The sequence below is a fragment of the Leptidea sinapis genome, chromosome Z, assembly GCF_905404315.1.
Source record: "Leptidea sinapis chromosome Z, ilLepSina1.1, whole genome shotgun sequence".
Classification (NCBI taxonomy): Eukaryota; Metazoa; Arthropoda; class Insecta; order Lepidoptera; family Pieridae; genus Leptidea; species Leptidea sinapis.
In genome coordinates, this window is record NC_066312.1 from 15,538,598 (window position 1) to 15,559,698 (window position 21,101).

The window sequence follows — 21,101 nt, forward strand, 5'->3', positions numbered from 1 at the left end:
TGAGCAATTCTTGTATATATATAATTGGAATCTCGGAATCGGCTCCAACGATTTTCATAAAATTTAGTATATAGAGGGTTTCGGGGGCGATAAATCGATCTAGCTAGGTTTCAATTTAAAAAATGTAGTTTTATCCGTTTTAATGAGAAACAGCTACAATAACTTTAGAATACAAAGGTAAATTTCGACACTATATACAAGACTATAGTAGCTCAGATGGGACATTGGGTGATCCGGAAAGCAGAAGACCCGGTTCGAATCCAGATGTCCGATTAGTTTTTTTAAAAATTAAATTAAAAAATTAATAAATTAAATTCAAGTTTGTACATTCTTAAAAATCCGAGCAATAATAAATTTAATTTATAAGTGGCAGATTTTTTTGAGTATAGTGTTATTTTATAGTATGGTTAGTTTCTAGCCTGGAACAACACAATATTATACAAAATACACTCTACATTACATATATACAGCTTAATATTATTATATTTGACATATTTACATAAAAAATTACGATAAGGACTAAACACAGACGTTAACAAACATTCAACGTTTACTGGACGGAGAAATTTCGGTGGAAGAACGTCATTAAGGGGATGAAGAGGATTAGGACAGGAAAATATTATATGAGATACAGTACCGTCGTCCAAGCCACATTCACGCAAGGAGTGATCTCTAACTCTGATCTTGTGCAGGTGGACAGGTGTGCTGGAATGACCAAGACGTAGGCGACATATTGTGGAGGTTACCTATCTGTCTGCATATCTGTGGGAAAAAAACCATGGACGCCTTGGTATATCTGGTTGGACTGAGGCATAGAATTTACCTTTAACCAATTTTGATTCATTCCAGTATGTATTCCAGGACTTGTCGAGATAAGTTTTAGAAAGTGCACTCAGATCTTGCGAACTATTTTTATAATGTTCATAAGAACCCATTTGTGTAGCAGATTTAGCACAAGAGTCTGCTGTTTCATTGCCTGCAATGCCAGAATGACCTGGAATCCAGACAAGTGTTAAATTTATTCCATTTTGATCACAGGAAAATAGAGCCTCCCTAATCTGAAGAATAATTGGATGTCTTGACTTACTCCGGAATGGGTTTTCCTTGATGGGTGAGAAACAACTAAGGGAGTCAGTAAAAAGAACAGTTTGATTCAGGTTATGGGAGCGGGTAAACAGGATTGCTTCTAATAAGGCAACGGCCTCTCCTGTAAACACCGAAGACTCAGGAGGACATTTGAATTGTAAAATGACTTTAAAGCTGGGGACCCAGCAGGCTGCGCCAACACAACTTTGCTGAGACATCTTTGAAGCATCTGTGTAGATAAGAATTTGATTTGACCAATTCTGATGAACTAAGCATTGAAATTTCGAATAAGTATCGGAGGCTCCTTTGACCAAACCAAGATCAGTAACGATGGAAGGATTGAAAACCAGGGCTTTATATGATGTGGAGAATAGAGGACTCATCGATAAAGATAACAAGGGATGAGGGAGATTGGTAAACTTACGGAAACTATCCAATAGATAAGAAGAGGGATTGCGTGGGCTAAGGACTTGAGATAGCTGGTCCAATTTGGTCCACAATGGGTGGGAGGAAAGCTGTAACATTTTGCTGACAAACCGGTCACATAGGTATTGCCGTCGGAGATGTAAAGGAGGATCAACACATTCGACTTGTAGAGCGTTAGTGGGGGAAGACTTCATTGCACCCAGAATAATTCTGAGGCAACGACATTGAATTTTATTTAGCTTCTTAGACACTGTTTTTTTAAGGGGTCTAAAACAAACGAACAGTAATCAATATAGCTACGAACTAAAGCATTATATAAGAGTTTCAGGGAGTAGGAATGAGCACCCCACCAGACTCCCGCTACTGCGCGTAGAACATTGATGCCCTTTTCACATTTATTAATTACATATTCGGTATGAGCCCATCCGTTCAGTCTGTAATCAAGGATAACTCCAAGGAACTTTGTCTTATCTACCAAGTTGATGAGTTGGTCCTTATAGTAAAAGCTAAAGGGTAGGGATAGATCTCTTCCTTGTAAACACAACTGCCTGGCATTTAGACACTGACAAAGATAGGCCGTGGTCGGAGAGCCATTGCCCTAAATAGTACAAAGCAGAGTTGAGGCATTGGGATATTTCCTCTACAGAGCCAGAGCTATGATAAGGGACATTATATAAGTTCTAGATCCCGAGTATATATGCTGTATAGCAAAGGACTGAGAACAGAGCCTTGGGGAAGACCTTTCCACACGTGGGATACTGGAAGACTGGTGTTTTACGATAACTGACCTGCCAGAAAGCAGGTTACATATGAAATGTGTTATCCTCGGCGGTACACTCAGCTGGTGCAGTTTTTGCCTGAGCAACGGAAGAAGTACATTATCATATGCAGAGGCTACATCGGTAAAAACACCCACAAGGTATTCACCCTTACCAAAGGCAGTTCGAATGTCTGTAGTCACTATTTGAGACTTCCAGGAATCTGGAATTATTCCTTTTTCAAAAAAACCATTAATCAAATTTAGAAAGGAATATTTAGATTTGTTATTTAAATTTACCAAAAAAGAGTAGGGTACACCATCTTCTCCAGGGGATGAATCTTTTAGGCCTCCAAGAGCAATCTGAAGCTCTGAAAAAGAAAAGGGAGCATCCATTTCGCACATTATGGGTGCTGGCGTAGAAATAGGGAAATCGTCCGGATGGGGAACATATGGTGGAGCAAGTTTGTCAGCGAAAGTACTAAGCCACTCAGATGGATTGTTGGAGTAGTTAAGAGTTCTACGAAATTTTCTTATGTTTAGCCGAACAATAGAAGAAGGCGATCTGGGGTTAAGTGATTCACAGAACTTAGTCCAGCCAAGCTTTTTCTTCTTTGAAACCATCCTTTTAGTTTTAGCATCAATGCGTTTATATTTCATGAAGTTCTCTTCTGTCATTTGGGCTGCGTACTCTTTCTCTGCTACCATTCTCTTATTGAACAAGTTCTTGCATTCCCCATCCCACCAGGGAGGGGAAGGCAAATTAAATGAGACAGAGAGATTTTTACTGGGAATATTGGAATCGGCCCAAGAAATAAGAGATTTGACAAACTGTTCATAGTAAGTCAAGAGGTTACCATCACTCTGAAGATCAGGAAGGGAGTGCAACAAATCATCCACGGTTTGAGCATAGCGAAACCAATCTGCGTTCCGCAATTTATATTTTAGTAAGGGGTTAGGATTGGGGCGAGGAATTGTCCTATTATTTAGAGTAAGGATAATAGGGAAATGGTCGCTACCATAGGTAGTAGGAAGAGTTTGCCAGGATAGCTGAGATGCAAGGGAAGTTGAAGAAAGGAATAGATCTACTGCCGATTTTTGGTTCTGATTGGGGTAAACTCGGCGGGTCGGAGAGCCATCAGAGATGACCAACAACGGAGCAAACCCATCACAGTTGTAACTACCCCACAAAGTGTGGTGGGCGTTAAAATCACCCATAATTATAGTGGGACTGGGGAGAGAAGTTAGAATAATTTCAATTTCTGGAATAAAAGAGGGGCTTGGATGTGGAATATACAAAGAGAGGAAGGAAATATTTACAGCTCTCACAGCAACAGCATTAATCTAATTACTGTGAGGGGGGATAGGAATAGAAGAAAACGAAATGTTTTGCCGAATGAAAAATTGCACTACCCGCATAGCCGTCATCTCTGTCATCCCGCAAACAGAAGAAACCAGGGACCCGAAATCGGGCTCCAGGCCTCAGGCATGTCTCCGAGATGGCAATTATAACAGAGCTATGAAGGTTAATTAATGATATAAGATCTTGTTTGTTAGCATGAATACTTTTACAGTTCCATTGCAGAAGAACTGTTGGGGCCATTGTTCAAGATTTTAAAAATACGGGTTAGATTGTGGGCAACGTTGGGCGGTAATGGAAGTTCGCTGCATGGAGCAACGATGCTGAGGAGCAATGACGAAAGGTCTTCTAACATTTTTCCTTGGGATTGAGGGAAGTCGGGTTGGCTTTTGCCAAGAGCACAGCCATTGGGTAGAGAGGAGGGTGTGAGATTGATGATAGCGTCATGGGCCTGCTTGTTGTAACCCTTTGCTAAGGGGGTACGGGGGCGAGGAGAACGAATAATTGTCTCCCGATAGGATCTTTTAGGGTTGGAGCTGGGTTGAGATGAGTTGGTAGGTTGGGAAGAGTTAACGGGCAGAGGGGAGAATGTAGGAGAGGAGAAGAACTCCCTTGTCGTCTCCGCATATGACCTGCGGACTGGGGGGAAACGAGCCGATGCATCTATATACGATATATTATCCTGAGACATAATACGCTTTATGTTTTCTTGGCGTAAAAACTTTGGACAGTTCTTATCCGACGCAAAATGACTGCCTGAGCAATGTAAGCAGGAAGCTTTTTCTTTTGGAACATCGCAGGACTCACCTGTATGGAGCTGGGCACATCTGTAACACCTGGGCTTAGACCTACACTGCGGCTTAAACGTGGCCAAAACGACAGCAATTCAGGCACTGAATAGTCGGGAATTTATAGATTTCTACGGGAAGGGACGTATAAAATGAAAAAATTTTGGAGGCAAGCATCTGGCCTCTAAAAGTCAAAACAACCGATTGAGTGGGCACCCACTCGACAATACCTTCAATGATGTTCTTGCGGTTTAAGCGGCGGGCTTTCAAAACCTCGCCACAGCCAATCGGTAGCTCTAGGGATTCGACAAAGTCCTCCATAGACCAGTCCACAGGGACACCTCGGACTAGGCCCATCCGAGTAATATTAAAAGTCGGAATTACGGACCTTTGTCATCCCCACTGTAACCTTTAGGGCCTTCAGCGAACGAAGGATGCGTGTACATAGTTTGTACGGATGCTTGGGGCGGATTTAAACCTGATTTTTTCCCGCTTTCTGTAGCGGGCTCATCGGATTCGACATGCCGCTTCCGAGAGGAGGCAGCCTGTCGAGACGTATTTCTAGACCCATCGGGGTCTGGTGGAACCGGAGGGGATTCCACCTCCATTCCCAACACACTAAATTACACCACCACCAATAAACAATAGGTAAAACACAAAAACCGGCCACTTTTCACCAAAAAAAAACACTCCGAAAAACACCACACGTGTGTCAACCAAAGCCAACACGACGGTACTCCCTTCTCTATAATTTGTCCGAGCTCAGACCGGTTAGACGTGACAGTGACAACTGACATACATATTGCCACTCTGTCTTATTGATGTAGTGTGTAAATTATCTGTCTTATCAAAATATGTTCATAAGACTTGAATCTCGATTTATTTATTTCTTTCAGAAATTATTTTGAATACAGAAACTGCTGGAGTTTCGGGTGTTTTTATATTCAATTCTAAGCTCAAAGCTGATCTTTCTAGTATCGGCATACAAGGTCGTACATGGCCCAGGACAATTAGTACTCTGGAACAACTTTGGTTTTTAATTATTTAATAGGTAAAGTGATTTATGCTATCATAATAGCATTTATTTCCAAACTGTGCTTGGTGGCTGTTTATATTCATGAATTTATCTAGATGCTGTGGAAATGCTGCTCCAAATCCGTGTAACCTTATATTCCATGTGCTCCTTAATTTGAGTTCTATTCAATTTGATGACTTATATTACAGGAATAATTTTAGACTTATTATGATGGCATCAATAATCATGGAAAAGTACTGTTTTGACGAGGAAACTGGTGAAATATTGAGGTACCGAATTAATGAAGAAACTGGAGAACCCCTGCTTAACAATAAACAATGCTCAGATCATCTTGTAAGGGAATCGAAAATATCGTCAATTTATGGAAGCAAAAGACCACATAAAAACATTCGTTTTCCTAAATGCTATATAAGTAAATCAAAGAAGTTTCAAAAACTTAAAGCTAATATTTTAGCCGGGTCTAATACAACAAGTCATAGAATGCTACTAATATTTCCTACATTTATGATCTTTCCCAGTCTCATATGTGTTATCTTACTGTTGCTTGAAATATATCTCCATATTCAATGCCATAAGAAAAATAAAAACTTGAAAGACTCAAACTCGTACTACCGTAGCCCCTTTCATGTGGTAACAAGTATATTTTGTGGTGTTTGCCGTGATTGTGACACTGCATCAAAAATAAAAAAAATACAGGAAAAAAGACTATACAAATACAATATCAAATAGTAGTTTATATTAAGGCATTTGCATGGTACTATATAAGTATATTTATATTATAGTTAATATATTATGTTAAATTTTGCAATGCCACTTACTTCGCTATACCTATATTAAAGCTAAATCTACTTTTCAGTTGATTACTTTGACCATAATGTAAATAAATAGGTGCTCTCTATAGAATTTACTTCTTTTTAATTGGTCTTGGATGTTATATTTGATTTAATAGTGATGTTATTGGGTTATTACAGCAAGCTCTTGTTGCAGTAACTAAGGTTTAATATTGAAGATTTAAGATATAAAAAATACCTCTTCATTTTGTGATACATCTATAATTACTTGTAACGGCTGTAACCACTAGTGATGGGTATTGAATGAATGGACCAGTTCAATCAACCGATCATTGTGTTAATGGTTCACATATCTCTAATGGAATAGTTCATTCATAGACTATGACAGACGTAAACAAGGAGTTTGTTTGTTGTCCATATAAATAAGATGTGAACTGTAAATGAAGACTATTAATTTATTCAGTATAAATTAATAATCTTAGTTTACAATGCATATAAAATTAATGTTAGTATCACAAATTAACCAAGTCTCTTCTAACCATGGCAATTGCGACAAGGCCATACAGTTGATTCAGTCATGCTGTCTTGCAAGCACAAGGTTAACTCATAATACACCGTCTAGTAACTACAGTCCATGAAAGAAAATGAATGGTCTAGTTTCATTTGTGATTTGTCCACGACCCATCGCTAGTGACCACTACAGGCTATATAATAAAATAATAGATCTGAAAGGTGTTTATAAAGGAATTAATTCCTTAAGGATATTGTGACAATTTTAGTGGTGCTGGTTATTGTGATAATTTGTGAAATATGAATTAAATGTATACTCGTACACATGTTTAAACAGTTATTTAAGTCTCATAAATATTTCCTAATTATAATGCTTCCACAATTTAAAGTTTATACAGTATAATATTTCATTGTAGTTTAGTACCTGTACAAAAAATATCCAGTTGTTAGAACATAATAATTATACTATTATTACAAATCAGCTTTTATTAAATTATTAACATAAATAAAGTGATGCTAGTTTGAAAGTAGTCTGAGAAACATAGTACTTGAGACCGAACTAACTGTATGGATGGTGTTAATCTGCGACAGGCCTCTTTTTGTGCTGCTAAACAACAGTGCACCTTTTCAGTTTGATGGGTGCCATTGTAACTGAAAATGTACTGCACATGAAACATGTTATCAATTCATAAGTCTTAGGGGGTGGATTTGCGAATTGATTTAACCCCAAAATTTAGGAAGTATTGGGGTAGATAGGGGTCATGGGAGTCACATCATTGTAGATGCCATGATAAGATCGAAGACATATCCAAGGATGGATCTTTAGCTTATATGTTAATAGTCCACATATGCGTGATCATATGGACATAATTTGGCATTATAGCGAGCGTTTTTATGCGACATAGCGACACTTCCTGATCAGCATTGAATGTTGAACATACTCAAAAGTTATAGATAGATCATGGATACATAAATTGTTATCTACCAAGTGCATTTTGTGATTCATCCTAGGCATAAAATTGCTATTCCTTACCTCGATACCTGCATGGTGGTTAATTTTTTAAAAAGCAACTAAGGGCCGATTTTCCAATCCTCAGTTAAACAACCAGGTAGGTAAGCGAAATTCGACGGATAGCGCAATTTCGGATTTTTCAAGAAGCAGATAGAAGTTATCGAACGAAGAATAATAATAGAATAATCACCCGATAGTAGCAGACTATCTACTAGCGGAGCCGACAGACGTTCTGTTAAAAAAAAAACTCTCGCCGATGGAATTTCGTAAAATCCGTTCTTAGCTGACCTCTACTCGACGAAAGGAATATTCCTACCAAATTTCAAGTCTCTACGCCTTATGGTTCCAGAGATATCGTGATGACTAGTGACTATATACGTGGAAATCTCATATATATATATATATATATATATATTTATATAGATATCGGGTGATTATATTTATCGACCCCTTTGGGAGCTCTTAAGCTATATTGCGATAATTAAACAAAGAAAAAAAAATCTATTGCAAATAACATATTTTATTACTTTTGCAGTGTGTTAGTTTAATACATAAACATAAAACAATTTAAAATATAATAAGCTTATTTGCAGTGGTATATTGGCTGCAATGCAGTCCATTAAGCCTTGAGGCCAGTTCTCAATAGAAGCACGCACTCTTTCCATGGGAAAATTCTTAACTGCCAATCGTACGGATTCTACTACTATAAGACTGACCATAAATCTTAATCCAGCGGATTAAGATCGGGACTAGACGACAGCCAGTGTTCAGCTCTGATGAAGTCCGAAACGTTCGTTTCCAAGCAAGACTGCGTAGACCGAGCTTTATGACCCGGCGCCGAGTCCTGCTGGAAGAACCATTCTTGGTTATTGAACATGGTGTTGTTAAGGGGCTTCACTACCTTCTCAAGAATGGTATCTTGATACACTTGTGCCGATGTTTTGATACCTTTTTCACAAAAGTATGGCTCAGTTACTCCATAGCTAAAACGTCACCAAACCATCACTGAACTCAGATGCCCACGTTAGACTCGGTAGACTAATTGGAAAGCTTCCTTAGAGCTTCGAGAGCGATAAGGTCATTTTGTTTGTTAAAATGTTGCTCAATAGTAAAAAAAATCTCATCCGTAAACAAAATTTTTCTGTGACCTCCCTTTGCGTACCGCTTCGTAGTTGTTTCGATTGTACCACCATATTATTTTTTAATTTATCAGTTAAGAAATGATCAGTACGTCTCTTAAAGGCTGCAAGCAGCGGTGGTTTAACACTAGGGGCAGTTGGGGGAAGTTTTTAAGGGGGCCCAGCGCGGCAAATTTTTAAGGGGGTAAAATTTTCAATTTTTGCCCCCCTCAAAAAAATTGTTTTAGTCTTATAAAGATTGCTGAATATAATTAGAAATTCTGTTTAATTGAGCAATTCGCAATTCAAAAAGTCAGACGTGTTTGCCTGTGAAAAAATTTATGTACCTAATATGAGTCACCCTTAGTGCCAAATTTATAATTATTGTTAGAAAAAAACAAATATTTATTCATGTTTTTCGAATATATATCATATAATAAAGTTTCTGCAATAAATTAGTTATTTTAGTTTTGGCAAATAAAATATATAAACTATAAGTTTATGTAAAATTCTAGTATTGGGGCGGATTTTTTTCCGGCCATGGCTGTCCTAAGTCATTTAAAATACGCGAGATGGTTCTAGGTTAACCTTACGTTTTTATGCAACTGGTAGTTTTTATATAGCAGTTGGAGATTTTGCAATTTTGCTCCACACTATGCAAAATCGTAGAGGGTGACGGGAGCTATTGCTTCAATGCGAACAAATTTTATTCATTTACCCAGAACTCAAGAAGAAATTCTGTCCATACAAGAGAGATTATATATAACACCACGTTTTCCAAGAGTCATTGCCGCTTTGGATGGCACTCACATAAGAATAATTTCAACAGGTCATCACGGCTGTTATTATCTTTTCTTTATTGGTCACGGCGTCAGTTTTTTTAGTGAACTAACAAATCTTAACTGAATTAACACTTAATTCATAGCATTTAAATAATAATGGATATTCGAAAGATATCAATAATACAAATTAACATCAGGTGACCCGTATGCTCATTTGTCCTCCTCTTCAATAAAAAAATAATAATGCCTAAATCAAGAAATTCTCTTATTCAATACCTACACAGTTAAATGAAAGCCAGAAAGAGCTTACAATTATTTATATTTTGACAGTAACATTGTGATTTGTAAATAAGTAAAAAAATTAAACAAATTAACACATCGATATAATGCTTATGACACTAAATATTTATTAAATAAGTTTAATTAAAATTTCACCATCTACTAATCTTATAATTTTTAGTATTCCAGAACGATGTGATTTTTGCATAATTTTACAATTTAAACATTGGTTAATGCACATAATAAGTGGTTGCTCGAGTGTAAAGATGCTTTCATAATAACTATGAAACTCCAGTTTTCGAATAATTTTGTCTTTCCATATAGTGTTGTTATACATTCAGATGTACTATCTACTTAATTATGATCCAAACTTGAATGTTGTTGGTATCTGTGCTGGAACCGTGAATGAATAACCTATAACAAAAAAAAAATGGTTAATACTCAAATCATCAAAAATTTGTTAATCCACAATACCTAGACACAGATGAAAATAAATGATATAAAACATTATTTTCTTAACAATATGGGGAATAAAATGGTTGCAATTAATAAGTACTTACTGGTAAAAAAATACAAAAAAAATATTTTACTTAAAAAATAAAAATAGTGGTAAAGTATTTAAAGTTGGTAAGTTAATGAGAGCTCATAAAACAATATATATAGAGTTGTAATTGATATGCATACCACCACTCTGTTCAATTCGCTTGCTATCTTGCTGCGCTTTTCGTTGATCAGCTAACACAAATACAGCATTTAACTGTTTCTTTTGCTCTTCAGTTAGAACACTTGTGAGGGCGTGATATAGAGCTGGTTCACTGGTTGACAAAGCTGTAAAATAATACTAGAGAGTTGAACGTAATGGATTCTAAATATAATGTTATGAACTTGAAAGTTACATGCCAGATGTATTAAGTCTTGTTTTATATTCTTTTTAAACTTATCTTTTTAATATCTGAATTATATTGTTGTTGCATCACTTTACATACATTGTAATTGATATTATTTGTAAAACGATGAAAATGTTGATTTTGAAGGGTGGCAATGAGTTTCTTGCCACTTCTTCTCTATAGCTCAACCCTTTACGAAGTGGATTTATATTCTTCAAGGAAAACCTGATAGCTTTTTTAAAGGGATGAGGTCAAACGTAATAGTCTATTTTATTACAAATATATATATATACTGTACCAGATAAGGTCTTCTTGAAATTAATATATTCATCAACTTGACAATCCTTTTCATCAAGAACTGTTGTGAAGCATTCAATGGCTGTCTCTTCTGGTTCATAATCCTCATCCTGTTATCATTTTAATACTAGTTAAATACAATAACTACTTGAGTGCATCTAGACTTTAAAGACCAAAAGCAAAATTAATAGTAAGTATAATTAATTGCTGGCAGGAAATAGAAAAATTTTAAAAAATATATATTTTTTTTAATACACAATACTAACAGAAACTTCATCACTCTCATATTCAAACTTAGATGTGACTGTGATGTCTTGTTCAGCGCACTTCTTCTCTGTCATTCGAGAAAGATTCTCCAAGTACTCATTGTTTGTTTGATCAAAGTCATCATCATCTGTTGACAACACCTCTGAAAGAGCAATTTTTTTGTTATTTTTATCATAAAATAAGAAATAACATGGCACCAGTTAACATAAATAAAGCAAAGGATAGTAATGGTCATTTGATCAATTTTTTTTTAAGCTTACTAAATACACTGTTACAATATAATTTAAAGTGATTATTATCATAATGAAATTACCATTCATGATAGCTACCTATTTATTTCATATACTAAGTAGGTTTGACTATATCGTGGTCTTCCAATGCAAAAATTACTATCTCCAACTAATGTAGGTTGACAACGAATGAATATTGATTTAAAATTACGATTACATACCTATTTATATTATAGAAAAAATTGAGCTATTTTTACAAGATGACCTTCTTCTACTAGGTACTGGTAGGTACAGTTTTAGGTAAAAAAGTTAACCCCGATGTCGTCAGAAGAGGTAACGGTAGAGAAGTCACGCGATAAAAAGAGAGGCAACTTCTAGGTGAAAAATGTAGGTTAGTAACTCTGTGTATGAGAGCGAGAGTCCCTATTTCTTTAATTGATTTTCCAGAGTGAGACTTCCCTACTTGTACTATTATATATTATTTGCTATAGTAAACCATCCATATGAATGTGAATGGGTGATATTAGATGATACTGTCATTGAGAACTCTGCTCCATGTTATAAAATTACAAAATATAGTGTGTGTTGATTAATGCATCTAACAGTACTGAATTAATAGTATTTTTTTTTTAATTGATTTACATTTATTGTTAAATTACTCTTGTGAGTCATATATTTTGAGTGTTTGTTCTGTCACTCAACATATCTTAATATATAAAATTCTCATGTCATGGTGTTAAACATTGAACTCCTCCGAAACGGCTTGACCGATTCTCATGAAATTTTGAGTGCATATTGGGTAGGTCTGAGAATCGGACAACATCTATTTTTCATCGCCCTAAATGGTCCACACGAAATTTATTTTTATTTTTTTGACATTTTTTTTTAAACTTGTTTGATTATGAGTCAGCATTAAAAAATACATACAACTTCAACGATCAACAGTTACTTTTGTATCGCGATTTTAATATCGGCAATACAACGTTTGCTGGGTCAGCTAGTATTATAATGAAAATATTTGTAAATTATAAAAGAGTGACAATGGGTCTCTTATCACCTCTTCTCATTCAAGCTTAATCTATTGGAGGTAATCTAATCCAAGTGGTGGTAAATTATAAAATTTATTACTTTCATTTTTGTATCTAATGGTTTGACTGATTGATATCAAAATACTATTTTACTACTTACTATTATACTATTACAAATTAATTGTTGATAATGGCATTAATTTGCTTTTCTCTTATGATGAAATAGTTACCTTCGTCATCTTCTTCATCTTCCTCATCAGAAGATGAATCATCATCTGCTTCAGCTCTTGCCTCATAGGCACGCTTGAGACCATCAAATAACATCAAGCAAGATGGAAGTAATTTTGGCAATACTTCGTCTAAATTTGGTCTTTGGGGACCCATTTCTAAAAGCGTACATATTCCGAGGACTGAAAGCTTTCTATCATGTATGCTGCAAACATTTTTTAAAATATATAGTGTTCATATGAGTGTATTATATTACATTCAAAATATATATTCATTCATTATAACAAATAAAAAAACTTTTATCTTGAAATTAGATGCCATTTCTCTCTTCTATTATTTAACATACGCCGACAGTGTGAGATTAAATATATCATGATTGATCATGGTGGTAAGTGATTTAATGTGACTTAGTTTGATCGTTCATATGTCAATTATTGACACAAATATTTTGCGCCTGTTTACTGGGTAATTGGGCATGTTTTAGATTGGATTCGTAAATATATAGTTCGATAGAATCGCAGGGATTCTTATGAAACACACGAAATTTTGAACTTTTAATCAATAAGATATAATAGATAGGCAGTACCTAAGTAGATTAAAAATATATGATTCCCACAAATAACCCAGTTTAACAAGTTTGGTTACTAGAAACACGTGTTTATTTGCTTACATTCATACTTATATTATATATGATAACAATTTAATGACAACAGATTAAATGACAGACTTACATAGGTCACTTGATGACTTTATGAAATTTTAAACATCTTGGCTAAGAAATATCATAGGGTACATTTTATCTCGATATTATTAAGTTTGCGGAAGATGCGCAATTACGAATTTCATGCGAATGAAGTCGCCGTCGGGAACAATATAGTCATCATAATATACTATAGTCTATCAATTAGCCAGTTCCATGAACTAACCTCAGGTTCAGTAAGAACTTGTTTTAATCATATAGAACGTTAGATAACATTTTGTATTCATAAAAGTTAATTCAACCTCCGATAAAATAATATGCCTCTAATTAATCGTGGGTTTTGTCATTGAAAATAGACAATTGTTGTTTTATTACATATTACACCTAATTTAAAGGTACAAAATTATAAAAACAGAAAGAATGATTCTAGCTTATAAGAAACAAAGTATACAAATTATATAGTAACGTTAAGTAGTACGAGGTTGTATTTAATTGGTTACGTTACACGATTATAGCATTACTATTGTTTATATTAAAGTTGATATGTTCAGATGTATTGAATTTCATTCATAAATATTTTTTTATCGTTATTGTATCAATTAATTGAAACTGTATTATCAACAATATTGAATAATGGCCCACCTTAAGGTCATTTTCCTACAGTCATATTTATTTTTATATAAGAGCAACGCAATAGGCTCAGGTGATGGGGAGTGCCAATGTACATCTACAAAACAAGATTGCGCTGCCAGCCTTAAAGGTGAAAGTATGCTCTTTTCTTGAAGGTCCCTAATGCGTATCGGTTCGGAAAAACCGCAGCCAATAATTGATTCCACAAAGTGGCTTAAGAGGCTTCGACATGCGGGTGGTAGTATGCATTTAGTATTTTGACGTAATGCCCGTTGGTGGAGTTCCGCTGCTAGTATGAACCCAAAAAACTCTGAGCACTCTCCGTGATAAATGCGGTAGAAGATGCAGAAAGAACCCACATCTCTACCCTACGCCAAAGAATCCAGCCAATCAGAGTGCCTGATTGTCTGCCTCTGAGGTCGATGATTCGAGCTCTCTCTATTCTCATTGTTTCGTTAATCTAACTTCTCCTTGACATCTGGCAGACAGCATACTATTATACATTTTATGCTTTTTCTAAAGTGAAAAGAGATAGGGATTATGAACTATATTCAAATCGTAACAGTTTTATCTAAAACATATGTACTAGTGCAGTGATAACAAAGGTTATAATTGCATTGATCTTTGATTAGTACTGACGCATTTTATTCATATTCAAAACATACTAAGTGCAGTATGCACGATGAATGTTTTTACGATTTTAAGACTTATCTGCAAAGTGGGTCAATAAACCTTGTTGATGGTACCATAGTACATAATACAATTAAATTCAGATGTAATTTTGCGAGTGACTGCTTCCGCTTTAATGTTAATCAGTGTGCTACCTTAATCACACTCATTATTTTACTAGACTAAATATATTACCCCATCCTAATGTTATAAATAAAGTTACATAAAAAAAACATTAAGTATGAAACAGCTGACCAATGTTGGACAATTTTTGCCAGTCACATCAACTTTATCAGAGATATAATGAGTGTTTTCCCTGAATTATGTAATATTATCTGAATAAAAAAAATTAACCAATATAATAAATTACTGTGGTTTTAAGACACCTATAAGTCAATATAAATAAACCATAAATGACTTACCCCATAAGACTGTCAGTGTCATGTATCCACTGCTTAATAAAATGCTGTGTGATTGATGCATTGGGAACTGATTCTTGTAACTGCATGAGAATAGTAAACAGCAAATGTGGATTGCAATATAAGATAGCTATTAAGACCTACAATAAAAATTATTGTTATTCATAAGGTAACCTGTTATAATCACAAGAAACAGTAAAAAATATTATTAATGAATCCTTTAGTCAGACACTTTTTTTTTAATTGTATTTTAAAATTCAGCAGATTATTAAGATTACAAAAAATAATGAAATTATTTTCTTACTTGCAAAAGCATAGTGCGAAGTTCTGTGGTATTAACTTTCCTTGTAATTCTATTCAACACAAGTTCCACAAATGATGGCAGGCAATTATCAATTTTTCCTGAACATTGAAGTACCATGACTTCAAGAAGCTTTGCTGCATAAATTTCAGACTCATCTTCTGCATCAGAGTTCAGCACCTTAAAAATGAATAACAGAAGAGTGTAGATAGAATATTACACATAACATATAAATATCATGACAAATTTTCAAATTATCTTGCAATAACAAGAGATAACTACTAAGATAATTTAAATAATAAGATTTAACAGCATTAAAGCATCATGCAAGCAATCATGATTACTGGATTTATGTATATACTTGATAAAGAAAATAAACATTAATACAAATAAATTAGAATAAGAAATTATATATATACCACCAGTTGAAAGAAACTTTTATGTGAATATGTCAGGGCCATCCAGAAAAAATATAGTAACAATCTTAAGTTAAATTATACCATTTGACATCCAAAAACTCAAAGAAATCATTAGACTGAGTGAGGACTGCAAATTATTGTGTCTGGTGGTGGGGATGGGGAAGCACCCTTATTTTGAGTTATTTTTTCTACATCTTTTCAAACTTTCGTTCAAATATCTTTTGACTTGGAGAATCTACACACACATTTATATTTCAATCATCAGCTCCTTTGATATCTATTTACTACATATAAAACATGTAATATAGTTATATGGAGATAATTCAGGTTAATTGGAAAAATATAATTTTTTATGCAATACTTTCACTGGTTATACTTGTAAAGAAACCAAATTAAAATATGAAGGTTGTGGATATTTCGAAGGTGATGTACTTATTTTTGTTACTTGAGTCATGTATAGGAAAAGTAATAATATTAACATAATAAAAAAAATTATTTAGTAGGCAGGATAAAAGTAACAACATCTGGATTTAATCATTTAATGAAGATAATAAGGATGTTATGTAACAATATTACAGTACAGTCAAGGTGCCTTCCATGGCAGGATCGGCCAGTCACTCAGAGCAACACCTGTTCAAGAGTTTGATGCAAAGACCAGCTATAGATTCTCTTATCATAACTTGGGAAAGGAAAGAGGGTACATTACATTTATATGTAATAATAAAAAATACTTATTTATACCCAAAATGCAAAACAATATTGCAATGCAAATATATTTTTGTTAATTTTGCGCAGCAGCAGATGTATTATAAAATAATAATGGAGTACCTGTGTAAGTTTATAAGTGTATGCTATTCAATATACTTTAATGAATTAATATTGATAATCACAAATTTATTGTGTAAATATTATAGTATCTTGCATAATAAAATGTAGTTACAGATACTCACAGCTTTTGCCATGTTGAACATAGCCAGAATATGATTTTCATTAGAAAGAAATGCATTAGTATCCACAGTGATGTAGTTGTGAAGAACAGGCATCATGTCAGAGAAGTAATCATAGCCTTCCTTCTCAAACAATTTGTACAGTATTTCCAGCATTTTCCACATGTCCTCAGATATTGACTTTGAGGTGAGTGTGACCAGCAATGACATTGCCTCTTCATAATACTCTATAATTTATTCACACATTTAACTATCTTCAATTCAACAAAAATTAAAACATAATATCCACTTATAATAATAATCACTACAAACCTATAATATTAAGTTGCAAAATGTGTCCAACTACACGCAAAATTATTTTCTCAAGCTGTGCCATTATTTCAGGATTATCTTCCATTACTGTTAGTACTGTATCCATGGTGTTAAGAAGTCCCATTGCAGTAATAGCTTTCTCATCTGTTCCAGAATCAGTTTCAATCACTTTACTGAATGTGGTTGCCAGATGATCAGTAATTTCAAAAGCCATTGGCATTAACTGTTCTGTGTAACTTGGTACTATCTTCTGCAGTACATTAGCTATATTATCGTTTTCAGTTTCCCGCATCACTTTCAACAACTCACTTGTGATAGCCTTGACTTGTGGTTCAAGCATTTTGTATACTTTTTCCTGTGATGTTAAGAATGACTGTATGGCGATAGCCGCTTCCACTTTCACTGGTAAATCAGAATCAGTTAGTAAAGCATTGATGGAAAGCCCCACAGCTTCAGTTAGAAGACCTTCATTTTTAAATGGCACAGAAGCAAAACTATGGAGAACCCAACATGCCCTAGCTCTCATATATCCATGTTGACTATGAAACTCAGGGAACACATATTGACTAAGAAGAGTGTCAATTTCTTCTTTGTAGAACTTCTTTTTTATAAGAATATCATTGAGTGTCCCCACCATATGCAATGCACCATCCTTTTGCCGTGACCCATTCTCATTACTTTGATTTGTAAGAACTTGCATGCAAAATTGCATAGTTCTTCCCAGCATGTCCTTTCGTTTTTTGCAGCAAGATATTAGAAGAGTCTGAGCGGCAGTTACGGGTGATATAAAGTCAATGAAAATATCTGTAAGGAGATTATTTATCAAGCATAATAATCATTCCTATATATCTAGATTAATGAAGTATTGCTTACCAAATTTTATTCTTATATATTCATATGGATCATTAAACCACAACTCTTCATCTGCGTCAGAGTATGACATAAGAGGAAACAGTACATCTTGAATAATGGCAAACATGTGTTGCTTAAGTAGCTTCCAAGAATAAGCATGGCTAACACTAAAAAAAGGAAATATGATATAACTACAATGTAATACTTTATGAATAGTATTTAATTGTAAGCTGTAGTAAGATATCAACAAACCATAGATCAATGTAACTTAATGTTAGTTGCAATACTCTAGGTGATACATAAATTTTATTTCTGTAGCTATCCAGTACTCGTAAAAGGACATCCAAAATGCCACTGGTAAATGTTGTTAAATACCATTCAGCAAACTTTGTATATTCTTCACGTGCATTCATTGGACTTCCATATCTAAAATATTAACATAAAATATGTAAAAAAATTATAATATATATAATATAATTATTAATAATATATTCTTATATGAAGGTGATATATTTTAAGGCTTAAGGGTATTCATGTAGAACCTACTACAATCTATGTAGTTTTATGAGAGTATATTATCTTAATATAATATTGCACAATGCATACATCTCAAACTTACTATCAAGGAATTGCTTTTAATACAACTGAACTAACAATCCTAATATTGGCTTTAAGCACTTACAACTTAACACTTCAAACCATCAATCATAAAAAGTTTAAATGTTTTTGTAGTACAACAATAAAACTATATTATAATTACCTCTCAAACAGACGATATAATGTATGGACAGCCCATTTTTTGCATTTCCACCAAGGTAGTTCTATTCTCTCATCTTCATCTACCTGCAAAGTATGATCTGGAACAGGTCTTTCCATTACAGATCTTAAAATTTCCATCCATTTTGTGAAAACCTCATTTGTTATCAAATCTAAAGACAGGATATACTGCAACAAAATTGAATATATTTCAATAAAAATATCAAAGTAGCAACAATGTATTCCATAACATGATGATAAACAATTAATGTATACCTTAACAAGACAATTGAAACATTTAAGTATTTGCTTTTGTATAACAACAGACTCCAATGACTGGTCTGCTTGCAGATTCACAATAAGATTGTACATCATGGGTAATAACAGGTTCATTGCTTCATTCAGAGGTACCCTTTTGTCAGCTGCATGGAATTCAAATGCTTTTATTAACTGATATAAGCACAGTAAGGCTCCCATCCAATTATTAGGTTCAGGATTTTGTAAGTAGATGTGTATTTTATCTACTATTTGAGTCCATCGACCTGGGAAATCATGTTTTATTATTGTTCTCAGACAAACACACAGCTGAACTCTTATTATATCAGGAGATTGGATAATAGCATCAACTATCATATCTCTTATCATGGCCCGGTCTTGTTCATGTATACTGAATGGTATTGGCTCTCCTTCTTCAACCTCCTTTGCTTGCCATCCAGAGGTTATCATATTTTTCAAGTAGACAACACCAGCTTGTCGAACAGGCTTAGCTACTTCATTTAGCATAACAACTTGCAACAGTGATGGTGCAAATCCAATTATTTTATGTATCTGCATCAAAAAACGACTAGTTCACAAATATGATAATAAAATTTATTACTATTATATTTTCATCAAGTGTTGTGCCAAACTAGCTAAATATTGAGTCTCATTTGGATAAAATTCTTCACATCTTCCTTATAAAAGATGTCTTCCCATAACCATAAATTTATACTTCAAAATATGATATTGTAATTTTATTTTTAAACTATTCATTTCCGATATAAGTGTTTTTACTAGAGGTTATAGGCACAAAATTTCAGAATATAATCTAGTATGTATTTATATTGTAATATGTAAATTATTGTTTAAAACGCACAGTATGGCATGTGGAAGATAAAACCAAATTACCTGAAGTAGCTGTTCTTCAGCTTGTGCTCGTTGATTAGGATCAATTGTAGCACACAAAATCTCGGTTAATTTCCTTGTATCCATGTCGCGTCTTCTAATATTGATTGGGTTCTCTAAAATTAAGGACAGTAAATTGTCCAAATCTTCATAAAGACATGTGCCGCCACAACCGGGCGTGAAAAGAAAAAAGACTCACAAGTCCCAAGTTTTAAGTTACAGAGTATACCTAGAATTCGTTTGTCAAACAAATAATGTGTCTCCTATATTTTTATTACCTATGGTCAAGCTCTATGATACCGAATGAAAAAAAACATCGAATGATCGGTCATGTCTTTTATTTTTATTATTGATTTTGTGTTATAATTATTAAAGTTTTAATTAATGGTTAGGATCTGGACTAGGGTAGGTTTTCATGTTCGATATGTTATGAAGGAGCCGCCGGACAAGGCCAAAGGGACTCATAAAATTCGCAGTTGTAAAGCCTGGCGATAGAAGTGAAAACTAATAAGCATTTCGGTGAAGCGAACTCACGAGATGTCATCTATGCAGAAAGTGTCTAACTATATATATAAATTTTTTAGTTATTTATTTATCATGAGAATGTCGGTGATGCGAACCCATAGGATTTTCCCCTACCAAAAAATGCCCATTGCCCATAGCATAAGCACATGGTTGGATTTGGTACGGACGGACCATCGCACAGTCCGTTGGGCGCCTCGTACCATATGGTCCATAAACGTAGTATTCTAGCGTAATAGACAAACCCTGTGTGAGAGTAAGATAATTATCCTTAGACAAAAACCTATGTGCGAGAAAGAGACGGAATATTCATTAAAAATATAATGGTGTCGTATTCTATGTTAGATTGTGTTGTTATATTATACGGTAACAATCAAAATATAAAAATATTTCATAGGTAAATACTGATTCTCTTAAACTTTTACTATTATTTTTGTATAATTATGTCTGTTGTTAAAAATAAGCTTTTGCCATTCATATAAGAACTTATTGTTGTTACTATAGCTGTTTTTTGCAAACACGTCCATA

At 34.2% G+C, this 21,101-nt stretch overlaps 2 protein-coding genes across 2 annotated transcripts; one reads left to right on the forward strand and one right to left on the reverse strand.

Annotated features, from left to right (window-relative positions):
* Positions 1-5,213: 5,213 nt before the first annotated feature.
* Positions 5,214-7,088, forward strand: LOC126978798 (uncharacterized). Its single transcript, XM_050827875.1, has 2 exons — positions 5,214-5,468; positions 5,642-7,088. The coding sequence occupies exon 2, from the start codon at positions 5,661-5,663 to the stop codon at positions 6,180-6,182; it is 522 nt and encodes a 173-aa protein (XP_050683832.1). The 5' UTR covers positions 5,214-5,468; positions 5,642-5,660; the 3' UTR covers positions 6,183-7,088.
* A 2,880-nt stretch (positions 7,089-9,968) lies between these two features.
* Positions 9,969-20,247, reverse strand: LOC126978788 (importin-7). Its single transcript, XM_050827858.1, has 14 exons — positions 20,055-20,247; positions 19,164-19,715; positions 18,892-19,076; positions 18,384-18,557; positions 18,153-18,298; positions 17,280-18,083; positions 16,971-17,194; positions 15,605-15,781; positions 15,304-15,440; positions 12,885-13,087; positions 11,396-11,538; positions 11,131-11,239; positions 10,630-10,773; positions 9,969-10,359 (listed from the first exon to the last, which is right to left on the reverse strand). The coding sequence occupies exons 1-14, from the start codon at positions 20,136-20,138 to the stop codon at positions 10,304-10,306; spliced, it is 3,138 nt and encodes a 1,045-aa protein (XP_050683815.1). The 5' UTR covers positions 20,139-20,247; the 3' UTR covers positions 9,969-10,303.
* Positions 20,248-21,101: the final 854 nt, after the last annotated feature.